Genomic DNA, 22,773 nt, shown 5'->3' with positions numbered 1-22,773 from the left:
GGTTTCCATCTACAAATGAGTAAAGTATATGGAGATCCAATATGACCTACATTTTAAAGGCTAATAAAACAAAAAAGTATTGCAGGTAGAAATGTTTTTATTCAAAAATATAAAAGGTTATTGAGAACAGTTTGTAATCGCTTTGTTCGGATTTGAAATGAAACAATTTATAATAAACGATTTCTTGAAGGCTACAATTTGTAATTGCTCAATATTCTCAGATATACCAGCACTTTTATGTCGGATAGATGCTTTTTTCAACTCAGAGCCCGTTGTTCGGAAATTCGCGATGCACTGTAAGTTAGTCATAGTAAATTTTAAGCTAAAAGCTCTTTCCACAGTAATCACAGAACTGCTGCTTTTGAAAAACATTTCGACTGTATACGTGCGATAAGCTCCAGATCAAATCATAATGACGCCTGAAAACAACAGGAGAGTGGTGAGCTGAAGGGATGAACACTTCTCTCGCCCTTCCACTGACAGCAGTGCAGCAGATAAAGAAGTGGGGAGGAGTTATTAGGTATTATTGACAATAACTGTTTGGCAATTGACAATAACGTGTGGCAATTGGCACACAAGAGAACACAACAATTCAATTTAGAACAAAGTAATTACAAATTGTTTTAAACATTATTTTATATTTTCGAATAAACGAATTTTATTAGCTTTTAAATACGTTTTATTTGCTTTATCATACTTTGAAAGTCTATATGCTTACACACGTATCTATGGTATTTCCTTCGCACTGTTGGCTTCTATACAAGTAACACGTTAAAGTATTTAAGCTTTTCAGCTTGTTTGGTTGGGGTTAAACATCTCTTTTCAGCACCAAGGCTATATGAGACATGAACCTACAGTTGAGGTTGGAATCTGAAACACCGTAATGCTCTCCCACCGGGAATTGAACCCAGGACCCCGTACACGAGAGGCATTCGCGGTAGCTTGAGCCTTTTTTTTTCTCATAAAACAGTTTCGTAATTTTTTACTTGCGTTTTCACTGAAATTCGAAAATTCTCTTCCTCAATTGGATCAAAATACAAAAATATAAACCAATAATGTTATGAACAAATGTCAACCCGGGCCTCGAAGTTGAGTTATCATCGGGCCCGGTATAAAAACTGGCGAACTATATTTCATATATTTACTAGTTACATTATACTAATTACATTAAATACGTATACTAATTACATTATTAGAGTTACACTTCGTAATTTACAAAACAGCCTTTCTTGCTTTCCTGCTTGCAAATGTATCTATGATATCACTAGAATTCAGCTGACGGGTTAAGGTAGACTCCATTATAAAAGTTCCCAAGTCAGTTAATCCTTGTTGAGTCATCCATGAAAGAAGGACATTCTTTACTCTTGCAAGTGCACTAAAGGATCTTTCAACCTCCGCCATAAACACTGCTAGAGTACAAAATATACGAAGAGCAATAATAACATTCAGAAAAATGTTAACTAGTTTTTGGTCAAGAATTGTGTTTAGCAACTGAAATGGTGTCAGAGCAGCACTGAAGTTGGCAGATTGAATCGCTTGTACACGAACCATTTCATTAATAATATCATCTGATATACCATCGCTGCATAGTTCTAACCACGTTTTTACTTTTCCCTTAAATTCATCATTGCTCAACGTTGGATACTTCCACAAGAAATCGAACTTCGTGTTTAGATCATGTATTGCTTTATAGAGGCTTTAAGGTTAACTGAAATACAATCCAGAATAAATAAATAAATAAATAAATAAGTAAAGGAAAATTTCTTCGGGGTTCTTTCTTTCTTGTTCTACAAGAGTTCGTCTGCTAAACGTTTCTTGATTATGCGCTTTTCTGGAAAATTTTAAATCGTTCCTAGATTTCTGCTCACAAGTTTACATTCTTGTAAAAATGTATTTCCATTTACTGCCTAGTAGTATTAGATCTTCTGTCAAGCTTTTGATATTGTTAACTTCGACATCCATAGTAATTTCTCTTGCTTGCAAGACAACGTTCCTGTAGCTGGTGGCTATCAGTATTTTAAACCATATTGATGACATAAATATACATTCAAACGTGTTTAGGTAACTTTCAATCCCGTTTATCTCATACAGGGTTTTAGCACTCATTTGAGTTCTTTCTGATCCCTAATACATTCTTTTACCCCCGGAAGACTAGTCGCAAATGGTTTCACGCATGCTATGCTTGCAGACCAACGTGTATCTGACATGCTTTGAAGAGAGCATCCAATAGCTTTCTTAATTAAATCCATCTCTGAAAACTAGAACTGAATATATTATACAACTTTTAAGTATACCAAAAAATAGCTTCAGGACAACTCTTGGCTGCCTCAACACCACAAAGATTTACGGTGTGGCACACAAGGAGAGAATAAGACTAGAGGATTTTTCCTGAGTATTCGACTTTGCACACCCTTGTACTGTTCACTCATACTACTTCCATTCTCATAGCCTTTACCTCTGCGGAATGTTATTCTTTTCTAGGGTAACGCAAATATGATCTATTGCATCTCCAGTTTTCTGGTGACAATCCACAAAGTTTAGGAAACAATCTTGGATTGTAAATTTCTGTTTCTGTCGCTCATCAATCATCAAACTCAGAAACCTAAATTGAAAACTGTCTGTTCAACAAGTGCGGAATCAGGGGTTAAATCAACAATTATAGAGTAATATTTAGCAGCTTGTCTCTCTTTCAAAATAGCGTGAAGTACATGATCTGCACGACACTGAATGAGTTCATTGTGTATCTCTGGCGACAAATAATGTACTTGTTGTCGATGATGGTCCATCTGTGAGGCTTTTACATTTATCAAATGTTCTTCTAGCAATCTTTAAGAATACGAAAAATATGTGTAAGAATTTTCTCTTCAGCACAAGGGTTATAGCACTCTGCATTCGCCGAGCCCCTCAGCAGTCCGGGTCGGGAGAAAAGCCCTGGCTCCCCCATCCCTCTCGTCGGGCCTGCTTATCTTACATTAATTATATATATATATATATATATGTGTGTGTGTGTGTGTAAGCGAGGAATAATACGATGCTTTGAACAGAATTTTAGATCAATTTTCAAAGCCATATGTTTACTTTCCTCCTTGCGATATTTATTTTTCTTCATTCAGTGATGAAAATATTTTATTTATAGTGTTAGTAGGATGCACATTTAATATCTTGTATAAGAAAATATTTCCACTCGCTCAGGTAATAATATCACTCTTGACCGTACACATTTCAATTACATTGTCGGCGAATTTCGTCCCATATATGTAAAAATCTAGCTAAAATGTCCGTTCTTTGCACGGGGACAGTAAATCTATGGAAAATATATAAATCCTGTTCTCCCCTTGAGATACGCAAAGTGTAATTATAGAAACTTACAAGGTACTCTATTTTTGGCATAATTCTTCTACCCTCTTAGAATACGCCTGTTAATCAGTGTGACGTGATAAAGATCCTTGAGGCAGGAACTAACTGTTGCAAGATTTATTTCCAAAGGGGTAATCCATTTTCTTTGATTAAATCACAAACAACAGACATCTATTCCAGTGGGGCGAAAAATATATAGAAATTACACCTCTCACCCCCTTAAGAACCGAATTTTGGAAAATACTTGGTCACATATTCACTTACTTGCAATGAGGAGTTTATATACCTATTTTCATCTTTGTAACTTGAGGGTCTAATGACATACTCCATTTTTCGCATTAATTTTAAGCCTTACACTGCTTAAAATACGCCATTGAACCCAAGTGGGGATTAAAACATAACTCAAGGTAGATACTAAGTATGTTCATCTAAAAATACTCATCCTGATCCCTGTTACGATCAATTTGACTCTTGACTACTAGAGACGTCTCTAATTCGATATACCATTATTGTTAATTCATAGATCCACATGATAAAAAATATATATAAGAAAATAAAATAAAATATTCTGTCATTTCACAAGAATTACTTCTAATATACCTTCGGATAATATACAAAAATAAACAAAGATATTAAAGAACCTTTAATTTTTTAAAACGTAAGAAACATTCTGCACGTCAAATCTATAAACCACAAATACAGCAATCAGAATTTGAGTGCCTTAGAGTATGTTCTCTTCATTACCTTCCTTTTCAAACAATTCAGTCTTTCTGCACATCAAATATTTTAGATCAAACTATTAAACACAACTATAAGTACTCAATATTTCTTTCTCATCTCTCTTTTTCTTCAAACAACTAAACATGTTGCACATTACGTATATTTAAAGCAAACATATTAACCACAAAACATTCCACACTAAGCACTTGTCCTTTGGAGTGGGAGGCCCGGGTTCGATTCCCGGTGGGAGCTCATGTGGCTCGGGTTCCACATTAATCAGTAGGTCCCGTTTCATATAGCCTCGCTGCTGACCGGGACGTTAAGTTATAAGTCACAAATCAAAACCAAGCACTGGTCTGTTCTATACATGCAACCATACAACCTTTCGCCAGTGACTAAACGGTACTTAGTTGTTTCTTCTCCTAAAATACTTCATTGTGTTCCATTTAGTTTAAATCTTTTTCATTGCCTTCCTCAAACAATTCAAACAACCTGCACATGAAGTAAATTTTGACCAAACATATCAAACATAACTTTACGTGCCCAAGAATATTTCTTCCATACCACCATTTCCCTTCAGACAACTGAAACATCTTGCACATCAAGTACATTTGAAGCAAACATATCAAACACAAACTACTAGTCAGAGTGTATACGTGCAATACCTTTTACCTGTGAATAAACATTATTTAATTGCTCCTTTTCCTGAAATCCATAATTTTAATCCATTCAATCTACTGCAAATCATTCCTTCCAATATTTTCACTTACCACAGTTGATGGATTTGGAAACTGGCAACTGTTACCCACAATTCTACACTCCCATGATTCCCATTACGAAGAAAAACTTGCCATCTTGAAACACATGGTCTCTTTAAGCTGCCATATTTAACACTTTTCGAACTACCACACTGTTCATTGTTCATCATCAATCACTTAAACACACAGGGCCGTATGCAGAGTCATTTTGACGCGTGATTAGTGCGATGCTAAAGAGTTCGACTAACATAAGGTTCCTGTAGTAGTCAGGCTCTTAGTACGACGCTAATCATGCATCAAAACGACTCTGCATAAGGCGGTTCTATTTTAACTATTCCTAGTCACACTTCAGTTTTTCAACTACACAGTTTTATTTTTCTACATCGAACTACTATTAATATAGTGATAAACTGTATTATTAATTCAAAAGAAAATATTCTTCATTTTTATGGGAATATATATATTCCATAAAATTCCCAACGTTCCCATATACAGGGTGTTTCAAAACAACTCTGACAACGTTTCGGAAGTGATTCCTGACACCAAGATAAGACGAAAAGTATAGATCAACCTGGATGCACAAATGCTTCCTTTCGGAGTTATAGACTGCCGAAAACATGAAAAAGTGAACTTTAAAGGTCCATTAGCTCCAAAACTGTGGAACCTACCGTCGACGGGTCGAGACTTCACTTGGGAACCAGTATGTGCTTTATCCAAATATCCATGTTTTAGAATCCTGTGGTACTTCAGCATTAATTTTTATAGAGGTACTTAGTGAATACTTCAAATTATATGCCTGTAGCAAAACTTTCTCTATAAAATTTGTTACGTGTGTACTTTAGGATTCTAAAACATGTATTTTTGGATAGTATATATATTAATTCCTAAGTGAAGTCTTGACCGGAGGTGAAGTTAGGTCCTATAGTTTTGGAGCTTTGAATCTTTGGATCTTTAAAGTTCATTTTTTCATGTTTTCGGTAGCCTATAACTGCGCAAGGAAGCATTTGTGCACCCAGGTTGGTCTATACTTTTCGTCTTATCTTGGTGTCAAGAATCACGTGCAAAACGTTGTCGGTGTTGTTTTGAAAAAAACTTGTTTATATACTTCAATATTCTCATATATATACAAGGTATTCCCTACAGGGTTTAATTCTCACATATGCTCTAAATAGAGTTTTCAGATATACCCTGATTTCAAAGAGGGCCAAAGGCAGGAAGTAAGCCTTGACAACAATAGACATCCAATGCTTTGGAGGGAAGGCAGAAGTGTTAGGAACCGGCAGCTCCATGTTTCTTTTTGGTCGGAATAACGTGTGCGGCGATGTATTTCATCACGGTATATTTCACGTTTTCTTCACTTAAAAGCGTGAAAGAAGACATCGCAGCATGCGTTTTCCCGAGTACGAGAGATCGTGCTGTTGACAATCCTTAACACTTCTGACATAGCGCCAAAGAATTCCGTGTTCACTGCTATGAAGACTTGTCATTTGCCTACTTTGGACCAATCTTAAAATCAGAGCATATCTCAAAATTCGATTGATGGCATGTCTGGGAATTTCACCCTGCAAGGAATACTCTGTACACCAATTGAACATTAATGAAATGTGCAGTTTTGGACTGCGTATGAATGACTTGCTTTATGCTGATAAGGACTACCATCCACAGTTTGTCAAATTCGAAATAGGGCCTCTTGAAATTTGGCCTTTTCGTGATTTTGAACAGCTCTAGCTCTGAAACTATGCACTTTTCCCCACAGGTCCATATGAACTTTTTCTCTTATTTTGATGTAAGGAATCACCTCTTAAGGTTTGTCGGTATAGTTCATTAACACCCTGTGTGTATATAAATTGTCCAATTCATGGCCAAATCTATAGTAAACCACCAAAACTCCAAGCTATTTATCATATTCCATTCATAACCCATAAACACTAGTCCATCTAGCCAACGGGACGATCCACAATTACGTTGACTCACAACAAAAGCAACCGTGCAACTTAAGCAAATCCCCACATTCGGCACTTTTTGAATAACTAAAGGGAAATTTCAATATCATTGAAATTATTACCTTTTCCTCCTTTGGACTGGAATTATGGGAAACGCTCAAATATACGTTTCCTTATTTTTAGTTAAAAGTCTATACTGAATTTCAGATCTACAACTTTAATGAGTCTTTACAATTGGCACTTTCTGATTCAGGAAAGGGAAATTTGAATATTTTATAAATGCCTTTCCCCGTCTAACCCTTTGGCGCGGAATTTTCCAAAACTCTGAAACACCTGTTCTCCGTATTTTCAATGAAGAGTTCATATGCCGAGCTTCATCTCTCTCACCTCAGAAAGTCTGGGAATTTCACCCTGCAAGGAATACTCTGTACACCTATTGAACATTAATGAAATGTGCAGTTTTGGACTACGGTCAACGTGCAGTTCTACGGTCAACAGTCCAATTGTTTTCTGTTAGTTCTTACGTACGTGAAAAGCTTTGTTTGTACAAGATATTTTGTCTTTGATATATTTATACTCGTTTCTTAAAGGTTTAATTGTATTTTCAGCAGAAGATATATAAGTTCGTAAAGTCAATTCTAACACAATGGCAGGTGAAAAAGACAAGAAGGAAGAGAAAACGAAAACAATCGAGGAAGGAAAAGAACCACTAAGGACGGCGGCGGCTACGCCAGAATCTCTCCATATTGAGGATGTTCTAAAGACTGAAAAAGATAAACAACAAAAAAGGTAACAAGAAACCTATTCAGATTCCAGGATTATCTTTCACAGACAAGAAAACGCTCATGGGAAAAACGTAAGCAATTAAAATATGGTGTTTTTGGATCTCGTTTCCAATCTTTATCTTTTGATGGTACATTTCATATATAAATCTCATTCCCTTAAATAAAATTAAAATTTGACCAAAGCAAGTACTTGTTATTACTAATCTGTGGTACGTGCAATCACCTGATGGCGACGAACTACAAACCCCCCTCGTACATGCATTTTATAGTTGGGTTCTTGTATGTTATCCTTGCAAATTCTGGACTCCTTAGAACAACTCATTTTGCAGGTAAATCATTGAATGTGCAATGATTGACAAGCTTGGGGCTAGTGTTGTAAAAAAAAACGTTTTTTTTCTGTGAAGTTTTTTTTTTTCAATAAAAAACATCGTTCTTTTTCATGTTTTTTTTCAAATGTCTGTTTTTTCTGGCAATTATTATTTATTGATTTATGTTGCAGATTATTGAAATAATCAACAGTCGAAGCCCTCGTAACTTACAAACCGTTTGTTTTTTTTGTACCTATACGAGCAAAATTGTGTGATTATTCCTTTTGGACCCAGGTCATTTTTGTCGTTTCCCTACATTTTCAGTTAGTGACTTATTGCTCAAAAACGATTTATTCGATTGATACGGTTAAGGCCTTGTTTTTTTAGAAAATGAATGTGGCTATTTTTTGGTGTAAGTTTCATTGTAGTGTTGCCAACGGGTGGGAAATTATTGAGGGAAATGTAGGGGTGAAAATTTACAAAAAAATCCCTAACATAATTTCAAATCTTTTTCTATCTAGCACCACTGCTGCAATATGGGTTCAAGTCACCTAAAAAAATCTTTGGTGTGTTGACAAGGTATAGTGAAATCCTGAGGTCGCTGGCTTCCATTCAAAGAGGAAAAGAAAAAATTCTCTGTCATCATACACATGAAGTTTTGACACGTTTTACACCTCAGAATCAAAAATCGACAGATATGCCGGGGCTACAGTTTCTCTATTGAAACTTTTTATGGTGCGTTCTGTAGGCCAAAGAGGAAGCTTTCAGGTAGTGGTACATTTGTTTCAATGTGGCCAGCAAGAGAGAAAAAATAGAGGGGAAAAGGGAATTTTTTCGAATTTTTCACCTAAAATTGGGAATTAATTGTTTTTGCTGGAAAGAATGCCATCAGACAGACGAAAACTATCTGAAAATAAACCTTGGTACCCCAAGAATATATTCTACAAGTATCATGGCGATATCTAACAAAGTAAGTATGAAATTTTAAAAAAATCTCATTCTACCTCAAAAATTCACCATTTTCTTACCATTTACAGAACATGGTAAACCTCAACTGTACTTCCCCTAGTTATTCTAATGAAACTTTTTATGGTGCGCTGTGTACGCTAAGGACGAGGCTTTTAGACACTTGTGCGTTTGTTCGAATGTAGCCAACAACAGGGAAATAATATAAACAAAAGTGGATTTTTTCCTAAATTTCCCCCTAAAATCTGGTATTAAAATTTTCTGCAGCTGGCAACGCTACTATCAGATACACACAAACTATCTTAAAATAAGCTTTGGTATCCCTCTAATATATCCTACAAGTATTGTAACGATATCTAATAAAGTAAACATGTCAATAAAAAATATCTCATTCTACCTAAAAAAAAAAAAAAAAAAAAATCAGTTATTTTTCCAATTAGAGAACAAGGTCTACTGTAAACCTCAACTGTACTTCCCCTAATTATCCTATTAAAACGTTCTATAGTGCGTTGTGTAGGGCAAAGACGAGACTTTCAGATACTGCTACGTTTGTTCCGATGTAGGCAACAAGAGGGAAATGATATAGACAAAACAGACAATTTTCCCAAAATTTCCCCCTAAAATCTGGAATTAAAATTTTCTGTAGCTGGCAACACTGCTACCAGACAGACGCAAACTATCTTAAATTAAAAATTGGTACATTACTAATATATCCTACAAGTATCATGGCGGAATTAAAGTATCATGGTGTAACAAAGCTTCTAATTACCAAAAATATATTACGGTAAACAGAAAAGTAGGGAAAAACTAGAAAAGTAGGCCCATCCTATTGATGTCAACAGTTAGGAATCCACCCGAGGTATGTACCTGGCAAGTCTTAAGGAGGTCTTTCTACAACGAATGAAGCTACAGGAAAAAAAAAATAAATAAATAAATAAAAAATAAAGGAAAAGGAAATTCGAAAATTCTCGAATTTTTGACTGGGGTGCAATTTGAGAATGAAATTCGACACCCAGAAAAAAAATAAATTAATATAATAAACTATCGTCCAACCATATTTGGCAAAAAATAATATCCCGATATCTTAATTAGTGTCCACACAGGTGCGGATTAAAAAACTGACATACCTGTTTGTGCCACTTTGGCTACCTGGGTCCGAAAGGGTTACGAGTGTATATTTGATTACATTTTTTTTTTTTTTTACTAGTAACCCGTGTTGTTGTACTAGTTATAAGGCGCGTTGCAAAATGATACGACCAGTGCATTAAGGTACGAAAAGTGTATGCAAAGTGAGGGAAGTTAACTAGATTAGATAGTTGGTGTAACACTGACAATAAATCACATTAAATCAAGCAAGTAGTACATTTATTGTATATCACAGTATGTAGAAATACAAGAAACAATGGGTATACAGTGAAATGTACTGTTGCAAAATGATACGACCACTGCACTTAATACCTTATGTATGAACCACTGTTCACCGCTAGTTGAAATGGCGCCAAATATGGCATTCACTAGGTTCTATAACGTGGAAATGACAAGTGCGTCCTATATAGCAATAATAGCATCTTTCAAAGACTCGACACTATCGTGTTGTCGACCTCCAGCATACACTTGCCGACACAACACACCCCAATCATTTTCCATTGGATTCAGATCCGGGGAGATTGCAGGCTAATCCATTACGACCACGTTTTTGTAGTCAAACCATTATTTTGTACAATTGGCCACATGTAACAGGGCATTATCTTGTTGAAAGACCCACGAAGGTCCACCAATTGCAGTAGAGAAGAGGAGCAGATTATCTTAGAGCAAAGTTTGATAATCAGTATCCTTCATACGGCAAGAAAGCAAAGCGAGATTGGTTTTACTATAAGATCCAACCCACCCCAGACCATTATAAACTTGCCATCTTGCTACCGTTTGAGAAATATCTTTTCTTCTTTCCTCAAATCATACCAATGACATGCCCACCCATCTAGCCCGTCTAAATTAAATTTCTTTTCATCACTAAAGATTACCCGCTTCCATTCTTCTTTCCAGTGCACATGCTCTTTCGCTTATCGTAGTCTCTTGCGCTTGTGATCAACGGTGAGTCGAGGTTGAACTTTCTTTTTCTTGTATTGCAACACATTGCACAGCGCGGCACAAGGTTGATTTGTGGACGCTTATGGTAGGATCACCGTACAGGTTGCCTAGACTTGTATTGCCACCACTAAGCTTACGCGATACGTTTCTTTCTTGTCTCTGTGTTAGTTTCCGTTGTCTTCCGACCGACTTCTTTACACCATACTTTGGTCCGAGTTTCAAATAATTATTCACCACACACGTGGTGCGCCCAATTTTCCTACCTATAGCCCTGAAAGATATTCCTTCAGCTTTATAAGCCATAATTTGGTCCTTTTCTTACCTAGAGAGAGCGCTCCCTCGACCCATTTTCCTAATCTCCGTCATACACACTACGAGTGCGTTCCAAACACGATACTCTGTGTTCTTCAATCACATGAAATCTAGTTTCCTGCTTGGAAACGCTTCGAGCGCCAACAACCTTCACCAACCTACAGTAACACCCTCTATCACACAGTGATCGTATCATTTTGCAACAGCTAATATCCACCTTTTGGTTTATTTCTTTCCTGACTGCTCGTTATCAGGACAAACACCTGAGTTCTCCATGTCTTTTTTTAGTGCATACTAACAGCTATTACTTTACGTTGTATTTCGTTGCCATTTTCTCTTGGGTCTTGAGTTATGTTGAATAAACTCTGGTGGTCGTATCATTTTGCAACGCACCTTAGTCTCGACTAATAATAATATCGTTGTTGTAAACAATAATTTTTCTCTCCTTTTTACATCTTAGTTTCAACACTGTTGGTGAGAAATGCAGGGTGTTTCAAAATGAATATCAAGGTTTTAAGTCTTCGTAGTACTTATTACATTTTACGTACAATTATAAACAATACATCAAGTAAGAGAGCACCTGTTATAGACGTAAGCTAAATTCTAACCCTACGTCTTACTTGCTAGATCCAAAGTGATGGCAATTCGTCACGGCCCGGTTTAGCTCCGTCCTAGTACCGAAATTGCCCACCAGATGGTAGCACACTTCAGACGTAGGCCAGTCAAATATAGGTTATCTCTCTCTCTCTCTCTATGTAGTTTTTATCTTTTGCGCTCTTACAAACATTCTTATACAAAATACATTTATTGGGACTATTACGTTACACCAAACAGTCTTTGCTACAAGTGTTCGATGTGAGATTCATTCGTCACACGGCACGCATCTAGTCGATAGGCGAGAAAGGCCCATAAGCTTTCCGCCATAGGGCACAAAACACATTCAATTTAGAGGAGTCTCGTTTTAATTGTACCATCTCTTGAGGATTTGCTGACCGCCAAAATGCGAACATTATGAGTGTTCACATTAGGTGAAATATCGATTTATCACTGAAGACGACACGATCCAAAAAATCTTAATTGTTATGCAGCAATATTTCACTTGTGAAATTGGCACGTAAACCGTAGTCTGTAGGCTTTAGACCTGTAGCAACTGCAAACGATAAGGACGTAGTTGCAAGCGTCTCCTTCATATTCTTCACACAGACGGTTGCACTGTAATTACAAATTCAGTCTTTATTAAAACATAGAAAGCTTTCTGTTCTCTCTCTAGTCTTCATCTTTGCTACTTGCTCTTTCTAACGGCAGACAAAAGAAACGATGCATGTGTATGCGTGCGTACAAAACTTTTTGAGTTCCTCTTTCATTTGATATAATATTTATAATTGTAAGTTATTTCTAATAGATACTACAAAGTTTCAAAATCCTAATATAATTTTGAAACACCCTGCATTACTTCAAATTGTGTCATCGTATATTCATATCTTGTATATACATATCATCAGGGCTGGCGCTAGGCAATTTGTCGCCCCGTGCAATGGCACAATTTGCCGCCTCCCCCTTTCTCCAGAAATAACATATCTTAAAAGTCATGATTTTAAGTATGCTACTCCAGCATGAACAACGAAGGGGAGGGTAAGTGCAGTCGCACTCAGAAAAGCTTAAATACTAAAAATAGAATCTTGTTTTGTCTGTTTTTTTTCTTTAAATATTAATCTATTATGTTAGCGAAAGATAAAGCAAACACACCTGAAGATGAAAGATGGTAATCATTTTTATAGAATTCAATATCGAGCTTCAATCTCAATGTATCAGTTTGCAATTCCAGTGCAACTAGCTATTTTATCTTTATTTCTTGATTTTCTTCTACATCTGTTAACATTTCTTTAAAATCTTGTTTCTATCTTCAATGATGAGGAACTTGTTTGTGACAAAAACAAGACTAGTTGTCATATCAAAACTGTGATAACTAACTAAATGATAAGGTGTTCAACACTGTTCGAGAATTTAATTCTTGCATTTGACAACAATCAAGCAATTTGTGCTTGTATTTATTTGACCATTTGCTTTAGCATTGTCCATGTGGCCTTAAACTAATGTGACCTAAACATAATTTATGAATGTAGTATTCAAATAGAAGGTCAGCTTAGTAAATGTAACTACCATTATCATGAAGTCTATTTCCAACAAGAAATATTTAATTTAAATAATATACTTATAACAGATTTTGCCGGACCCTTCAAACTTGCCGCTCTATGCAAACGCACGTATTGCACATATGGTAGAGCCGGCTCTGCATATCATATATATCTACTAGACAAATAATTCATATATGATATTTAGAAAAATACTATTTGGGCAAATTAGTATTAGTTTTTACCTTTAGACAAGTTATTTGAATTTTATACTGTTCGTGACATTATTTTCGTACTTATTAGAGGCCTGCTTTCACGAAAAAATAAAATTTCATTTCTACTTTTATTTCTTTGTTGATATTGATGAAAAGTGCTGAAACCCGAATTGTTAGTAGGTATGCTATTCATATAAATTGTAAAATATTTGTACCGTATCAGTATCTAGCGTTTAATTTATGTTGCATTTTACGGTGATTACGCGTACATAAAAATATTTCATACTTAAATAGACGTAAGATGCATTATAAATGACAATTTGAAAAAAAAAAAAGAAAATTTAGAAAAAAAAACGAGAGGCAGTTTTTTTTTAAAAAAAACGTACATTTCTGAAAAAATACGAACGTTTTTTTTTTTTTTTCTATTTACAACACTACTTGGTGCACAAAGCGTCATTAAGTTCATCTATCTTTAGGGGAAATCAGCAAAGCAGATCCACGAAGAGATGAAAGAAGTCTATGGGGATGGAACTCCATCCTGTGAGATGGTGTCCAAATGGAAACGGCAATTCCAAACTAGATACATGACCACCGCGTACGCCTCCAGATCTGGAAGATCATCTTTCACTGATGATGCTGCCTTAACAGAGAAAGTTGAGATCATAATGGAAGACAGAAGGATAACCATGGAAAGAAGGATAACCATGCTGGTTGTGTGTGCAATAGATATAAGTTATCAGTCTGTTTGGAGTAACATTCACAACCAGCTGCAACATCAGGAAGTGTCAGCAGGGTGGGTGTCATGACTGTTCACATCTTCCAGAAGCATAATCGCAAGGACACTGCAAGAGAAATGTTGTGACGTGGATGAAGAGAAATGCTGTGACGTGGATGAATGCTGTGACGTGGATGAAATGCTGTGACGTGAATGTTGTGACGTGGATGAAGAGAAATGCTGTGACGTGGATGAAGAGGACTTTTCCAGTAGAATAGTGACAATTGATGGAAGTTGGTTTTATCTTTATGACCCACACACAAAAGAAATGAGCAAACAATGGAAACACCCCTCCTTTCCTATCCCTAAAAAGGTACGAGTGCAGAAGTCTGCCGCAAAGGTGATGCTTTCCATTTTATTGGACTGTGAAGGGGTCGTCATGACAGACTACCTACCACAGGGGCGAGCTATTATTCCCATGTCCTGACTAAGTTACGGGAGGAACTGAAGAAGAAACGTCGTGGTTTGGTCACAAAAGGGATGTTGCTTTTGGCAGACAATGCACCAGCTCATTCTACCCATGCATCCATAATGAAGGCAATGGAACTAGGATATGAAATATTGCGGCACCCCCATACTCACCGGATCTAGCACCAAATGCCTTTTTTCTCCTCTGAGACATGAATCGTCCACTCAGAGAACGCTATTTTCACACTAGGAATGACGCCATTTCTGAGGGTGAACTGTAGTTTCAAAGCCAAACTACAGACTTTTACAAAACAGGCTTACGGAAAATGAAGAACCGCTGGCAAAAATATGTCGTTAGGCATAGTGACTACGTAGAGAAAGACCAATACCACCATGGTGTCAAAGTTCTCCAAAGTGGATTTCTTGTAGGTGATTGCATGAACTTTTTGATACCTTTTCGTATTCATGTCTCTCATGAAGGCATGAAACAGTGCCGAAACTGTCAGACAGGTTAATAATAATAAGTGTTTGCTTTGGTCGGATTTTATTTTTACTAAAGTTATAGAAACTAGAGTGGTCAGATTAACAGACTCAATGTAAAATCTAGAACGTTCACGTTAAGTTTCTATTACAAATCTTTGTGGGTTTATCATATGTAGGGCAAAATATTTTGGTTTAACAACGTCAACGAATGATTTGCTTTCTCTCTCTCTCTCTCTCTCTCTCTCTCTCTCTCTCTCTCTCTCTCTCTCTCTCTCTCTCTTTGCTTTTATTCATCTTAACTTTAGTTTATTGGTTACCAGAGCCCACAAAGATGATCGTAAACCATACAAGCAATCTTCGTTCCCATGAATCGCTGGGTCTTGATTAGTAATCTTGTAGCAGTTTTACCCAACAATACCAGTAAATTTTTATCTATCTTAAAATATTTGACTTGTACTTTGCATGCCTACCGTTTTTTTTACTTACATTATTGATAACAGCTACGGAAATAACAGTATTGCAAGTAGATAATCAGTATTGCTAGTATTTTTTCACAAGTTTATGATAGCAGAATTTTAGGTACATATTTAAGAAAGAAGAAGAAAGCTAATAACAATATCTAGGAAAATCGTACTTTTCTTGCAGAAAGAAGTTGATGCCCCAACGCTGTCCGTAGGTTATTAGACGGACAAAATATCGGAATAATTAAAGTATAACGAAGCATTATGTAACAAGTTTTATTTAATTTCTTACTAATTAAATGTACTTCGTTCCTTCGTATAGAATCTCTTGGGTCACCAAAATCTACTCGCCGTAGTGCAACCAGAAGCCAACTGAAGAAAGCCATGGAAGTTTTCGAGATAACACCTGATATGACAGACGAAGACTGTGTTGTTCCTGTTCGTCTCTCTCATGCCACGCAAGAACATCTTGAAATTGTAGCCAATAGTGATTTGACACAGGAATTTCCTTGGAAGAATCTCAAGAAAGAAACTTTGTTAGATCACATTCGGGATTACGCTGAAAAATCAGAGTTCTACAGATTTCAAAACGCACTTACGGTACGTTTCTAAACATCTTCTTTGTCCTTTTGTTGTTTGTCGGTATTTCGGTAAGTTATTTTTTGAATTTATTAATAGAAAAATTATGTTTAACCACAAAAAGCATGGAAAATAGGCACTAAAATGTAACTTTAAATACTAAACATGAACGCTCAATGATATACAAAAGCTGAAATTCAGTCACGGATAGTGTTCAAATAATGTAAAAACCTACCCGATTGGTGTTTGTAGAGAGTATATCGTTGTCGTTTTGCTAGAAGTCACCAAATCCGTGAATCTGAGTTTCTGTATGTTAATACAGCAAACTGAACAGTGCAAGGACTGCAAAATTATTTGTAAAAGTAAGAACTAATACACAACTATTTAGCTCCCCGTGTGTGCATGCGGGAGCTTATAGTTTTACTCCAGATGTATGTGTGTGTGTGGGTGGGTGGAGGGATTCTTTATTATTAAACAAATTAAACCTCGTCTTATTACCAGCCTAGTACGTAAACATAATATTTATACAAAATTTCAACGTTCTGCGCCTAACAGTTTCTGAGATCTGGCGAACGGCTGGAAAAAATAATTCAAGGCCCCCATCCTTCCTTAGAATCCGTATTTCGCAAAACCCCGTCTTATGTACAGTCTAGGATGCAACGGATACATCTTCAGTAGTTTTGGAGATCTGTTGGTGAGTGAATCAATGAATTAATGTATATATATCAGTGGCGTGCAATGCTGTTTCCGATCGGAGAATAATCATGAATAATAATACACCCTTCGGCATTCTCAAACACAAGGTAATATTAGCATGCATTTAACATGGGAAATGTCATGTTTATGGGTCTTCTCCAGGTTCTTCGGTTTCCTCTCGCATTACCATTCCACAAATTCTTTAATAATAATTCGCCTTCGCATCCTGAATGACATACGCGTGGGACGTTAAAGACTTCATTCCATTTTTATACATCCTTGGTCAATATTGCGGCTGATCGATTTCCAGTAACATCCGTGAATTATGGAAATCATTTTTCCACATGATTTCCAGTGTTCAAGTTACGGCTGTTACATTGTGAAGTAATATTGCAACAAACGTAGAACTGAAAGTTACATGCCTTATTTTGTTAAGCATTTCCTCTGCTACTGAGCTACTTGTTTCTATCCAAAGGCAAGGACGTTAAAAGACATGATATCTGTCATCATTCACAACCTTTTTTGCCTAACGGAACGCAATTGACTTTTTCGCATCCGTCAACTAAAGAAAAAAAAATTAACAGTTACTATTTGAAGGACATAAATTATGGAATTATCATTATATTATTGTATATTCTAAAAATAGTGGAATGAATATATAAATTGTTTAAAAGCTATGTGGATGACACCTATATACAGGATATCTCAAAAGTCTCCTGATATAATGTAACTGTTATTATCAGAGTTACAACAAAATGTGAGAGGTAAAATCGTCTCCAAATGTAATGTTTTCAATCTAAAGTGAAGGAATTTTTAAAATCGGACTAGCCGTTGGGCTGTACACTCTTTATGCGTCCGATGTTAAATGAAAATGCAACGTTGCCATTTACCGGGACGTAGATAAATTTTGTAAGACTACGGTGAATGAGGGCATGTTTGAAATGGCTGGCCATCGATACGTTAGCGTAAACCACCGTAACTTCATTCACTTATGTTCTGGGTCCAGGTGAGTGGCAACGTTGCATTTTCATTTAACATTGGGCGCATAAAGAATGTACAGCCCAAATGGCTAGTCCGATTTAAAAAATTCCTTCACTTTAGATTGAAAACATTACATTTGGAAACGGTTTCCCCTCTTGCATTTTGCTGTAACTCTGATAATACAGTTGTCCTATGTCAGGGGACTTTTGAGACACCCTGTATATACCTGGTATAAAGAACAGTAACGTTGTTAGTCCCTCAGCTCGTCCTAGACCGCTTGATCGATTTTGATAACTTTTGACACCTGATTTGACCCTTGTCTAGCTTATGTTTTTATCATGTTATTTCTATCAAAATGTGTTCCCTAAGGGAGAGAGCGGGGGTTCTTCGTTTAAAATAAGCGGATCGATATCACAGCGTTTTTAAAAATATTCAACTTCTTAGGGTATATAGGGTGTAACAAAAAGCTGCGGCAAAATTTCAGGGGTGGATTCCCTATGGGTATACAAGCAAAAAAGTTCATATGACCATATGTCGGGAAATGCGCCGTTACAAAGTTAGGGCCATTGAGTCGGCTGACGGTGTGAAATAGTCACATTCTGGTCGCCCCTTAATGTGACTCAATTTAAACCTCAATAACTCAGACCCTAATTAAGCTAGGAATTTTAGTAGCAATATGTTCCTGAACGATGAAGCTTTCCTCCGATATGCATTTTATGAGTGTACCTTCAAGGGAGAAGGAATGCCATCCACAAAATCTTGATGAAAAAAAAAACACCTAATTACCCTCCCCTGTCCGCCGTGGTACCATCCATATACATAAAATACATATCGGCGGAAAGCGTCGTCCTTCAGAAACACATAGATACCAAAATTATCTTCCCAGCTTAATTAGGCGACCAGAATGTGACTCTTTCAGGCCATTAGGCGGCTCAATGGCCGTAACTCTGTAACGATGCATTTCCCGACATATGGTCATATGAACTTTTTTGCTTGTATACCCATAAGGAATCCACCCCTGAAATTTTGCCGCAGCTTTTTGTTACACCCTATATAGATAAATGAATGAATGAAACTATGTTTATCTGCGAACTTCTAGACAGCTGGACCGATTTTGAAAATTTTTGGGGCATTACAGGACCATGCCATAGTCTAAGTTTCTATTATGTGATTCTGATTTAAAACTCGTATCCTAAGGGGGGGGGGGGTGAAGAGGAGGATTGACATTTATGCGAAAAATTGAGTTTGTCACGATCCTGTCAACTTAGGAAGATGAAATTTGGTATAGAAATTCTTTATTAAAATAACCTGTGCTCCAGTCCTTCTGAAAATTCCCGTTTTAAGGCGGGACGAAGGGGCATCTTCTATATACTGTGTATATAAATTATTGTAACGATTTTTATCCCTCAACTCCTCCAAGACCACGGGACCGATTTCGGTGGTTTATGGTGGTGGACAAACACCGTGTGCGTGGGTTTTCTCGGGGTTCTCCCGTTTCCTCCCACTTTCTTCATTCCACCATTTCACTCATTACTCATCATCACCGTCTCCTTTAGCCTAACCGGCATAACCGTGGGACGTAAAACTCAAAGATTTCATTTCATTTTTCGACGGTTTATGGTACATGATCGGAGCATACGATAGCTTGGGATTTTATCATCTTACTTGGGCTAAAATGCGTATTCTAAGGGTAAAGCAGTTGTTTGAAAATTTATGCAAAACATTGAATATGACGACTAGAAATTAAATGTCGACTAAAAGCAGGGAATTCGTGTTACTATTCGGTTCAAAATCTCTTGTCATCGCGAATTCTGTCGAGGAATTTGAAGCTTAAAATATATAAAACGATAATCATGCCTGTTGTTCTGTATGGTTGTGAAAGATGGTCACTTAGTCTGAGGGAAGAACATAGACTGAAAGTATTTGAGAACGGGATCCTGAGAAGAATATTCGGACCCAAGAGGAACGAGAATGGGGAATGGCGGAAGCTTCATAACGAGGAACTACATAGTTTATACGGTTTACCCAACATTGTTAGGGTCGTGAAGTCTAGGAGGCTTAGGTGGGCAGGCAATGTAGCTAGAATGGAAGAAAGTAGAAACGCTTTCAAAGTCTTGACTGGTAGACCCATAGGAAAATGACCATTAGGAAGACCTAGGCGCAGATGGGAGGACAATGTTAAGATGGATCTCGCAGAGATAGGAATACAAAGTAGAAACTGGATGCAATTAGCTAAGGATAGAAGTCAGTGGAGAGCTTTTGTGAACGCGGCACTGAACCTCCGGGTTCCATAGGCCATAGAGTTAGTTAGTTAGTTATTGAATATGTCGCAATACTCTTAACTTAGAAACATGCCACTTGGTGGCAACGGGTTGGTTTTAACAGATGGCAACGGGGACATCTTCTACGTAAAGAGTGTTCCATATGAAATGCAAGTTTTGAAATGCCCGCCAATTCTGTTCTAGTAAGTTGGCAGCATTGGACGTTGCACGATTTCCATCTGTTGTCTTTATGACTAGTAGTCACGGAACGCCAAATAGCGCATGATCGTCATTTGTTTTCGGTACATGTAGGAATGGAACGCCCACCACATTTATAATAAATTTCCACTATGACAACACACTGTTCTCTCATGAAGTGCTCCATTCCTAGTCGTACATAAAACACATGACGATCATGCGCTACTAGAGCTCCGTAACTATTAACCACAACGACAGCAGGTGAAAATCGCCTAACGTTCAGTGCTGTCAACATATTAGTACAGAAATGGCGGTCTTTTCTAAAATTGCATTCTTTATGAGACACCCTTTATATAAAGTTAACGATGTTTGTCTGCGATCTCCTAGATGCGCCGATTTTGATGCTTTTTGTTGTAGAGTGGATCCTGACCTAACTTAGGTTTTAGTACATTTTCGGCAAGGGGAGGAGAAGGCCTCAGAGGATACGTGAAATAATCAAAACTGACCAATATTAGGGTCCAATTCATAGTTTTGGGAGCTGCTGAGATTATTAATGAGACTTTCAACGTCGTTGAAGTCCAAATTCAGTCTCATCGGTGTGGGTTGGTATGAGAACAGAATGGCATGTAAAAATAATAGAAAACGTTCAATATTAGTCTCCAATCCATGAGGTGGATAGTGACACAGTCGATGCCTTTTAAGTCCAAATTCATTTCCCATGCTTGTTCTAACACTTGATATAAACACTTTCTCCCCGAGCATTTCAGCTAGTACAGTAATAAATCTTAATATTATGGTAGTCAATATGAAATACAAGGAAATATTGTACAAAAAGTTGATTCAGTAAAGGATATAGGTATAATGTTTGACAGATTTTTACGTTTTAACGAACACTTACAGAACATTTGTAATGAAGCGAAGAAATTAATAGGCTATCTGCTTTATCAATGGCCTGCTTTTTATCAATTCGATCAATCTGATATATCTATCTATTAAAATGCTAGGTTTATATGTTTGTCTCCAATTCTTTCGACAATGAGATCTTGAAAACCTCAAGTGCTAGAAACATGCCGTTTTCAATGGTCGATTCCAAATTTTGTGTAGATTGTCCAGTTCTAATTGAATATTTAAAAAATGGCCGTTACTTCTTTATTTCAGTTTTAGGGGTACACTGGAAGTGTTGAAATTTTGAAAAAAGTAAAGCATCATATCCTACTAGTCATACATTCCAACACCACACATTTGTACCATACTGAAGTAGTATATCTCTCAGGCGTTTCTTTCATGCCCAAATTGTAATGAAAAACGAAGGATAACCATTTCTCCAGGCTAAGATGAATATTGACTGTTTGAAGTGTTTTGCTCAATGAATACCATAATTATTATACATTATAATTAATTGTGTATGTAATGTATTTACTTATTACATACTTCATGCAAGAAGAAAGAAAACACTAATCATACATGAATTAGAAACTCCAACCGGAAGTAGGCTCAAATCTTGCAAATGGTGCAAAGGAGAGATTGAAAAAAAAAATTTCTCTCCTTTATGGTAGTCTTTGACGATTTTTATCAAGACGTCCTTCACTTATGTACAGATGTAAAGGAACATGTACAGACAGATGTGAGGAATAACAAGGAAATTTATGCTCATATATGAATGATGCGCTTTGTAGAGAGCGCAGATTCAGCTAGTATATATATATATATATATATATATATATATATATATATATATATATATATATATATATATATATATATATATATATATAATTCTATACAGGTTGTTGGTAAGGTCTAAAGTTAGAATCTGGAAGAGTTTTATACATATACTTGTGAAGAGAATTTAAATGGTTCAAAGTGTTTTATTAGAAAGCTGTGTTAGGTTTTGATTATCATACCAATTCATCAGACTACTGGAAAAAATATTTTAAACTTGAACCATTGAAAGACAGGAAAAAATCACTGGATTCGAATTTTGTGGAGAGATACTTGACAATCGATAATATACGGAATATATTTATTAAAAAAAAAAAAAAAAAGTTGAATTACAAGTCGTAATATGTATTGGGTTGGCCCAAAGTGTTTGCGTTTTATTTATTTTTTTTTCAGTGAAAATTTTGCCTGAAAAATAAAATGTTGTGGCAATGTGTGTTATGTTATTCGATAGGGCATTATGTGCTCTACAAAATGGTGGTTCATTTTTTTTATGCTGGTATACTTTCTGTTCTTTTCAGGTCATTAAAATAGAGTGTCAAGTCGATAGGAAATAGCATTTTTGATACTTAGGGTACCACAGGCACAGAATTTGTTCAAGAGATTTGTGAAGTTTATGGTGAAGAAG

At 36.4% G+C, this 22,773-nt stretch overlaps 1 protein-coding gene across 5 annotated transcripts in view; it reads left to right on the top strand.

Moving 5' to 3' along the window:
* LOC145674562 (dynein axonemal intermediate chain 3-like) overlaps positions 1–22,773 on the top strand; it is a 141,175-nt gene that overhangs the window by 33,122 nt on the left and 85,280 nt on the right. For 2 of the 5 annotated variants that reach the window (XM_081744748.1, XM_081744743.1), the window contains exons 2-3: positions 7,387–7,567; positions 16,034–16,311. In XM_081744748.1, coding sequence (XP_081600874.1) covers positions 16,096–16,311 — 216 coding nt within the window. In that variant the 5' untranslated portion in view covers positions 7,387–7,567; positions 16,034–16,095. Of the gene's footprint in view, positions 1–7,386; positions 7,635–16,033; positions 16,312–22,773 lie in introns of all 5 variants that reach the window. The other 3 variants (XM_081744746.1, XM_081744745.1, XM_081744747.1) reach the window with 3 other exon arrangements.

This window comes from Thermobia domestica, chromosome 17 (genome assembly GCF_964235325.1).
Source record: "Thermobia domestica chromosome 17, izTheDome1.hap1.1, whole genome shotgun sequence".
Lineage (NCBI taxonomy): Eukaryota > Metazoa > Arthropoda > Insecta > Zygentoma > Lepismatidae > Thermobia > Thermobia domestica.
This window is presented reverse-complemented; position numbering and strand designations above follow the sequence as displayed.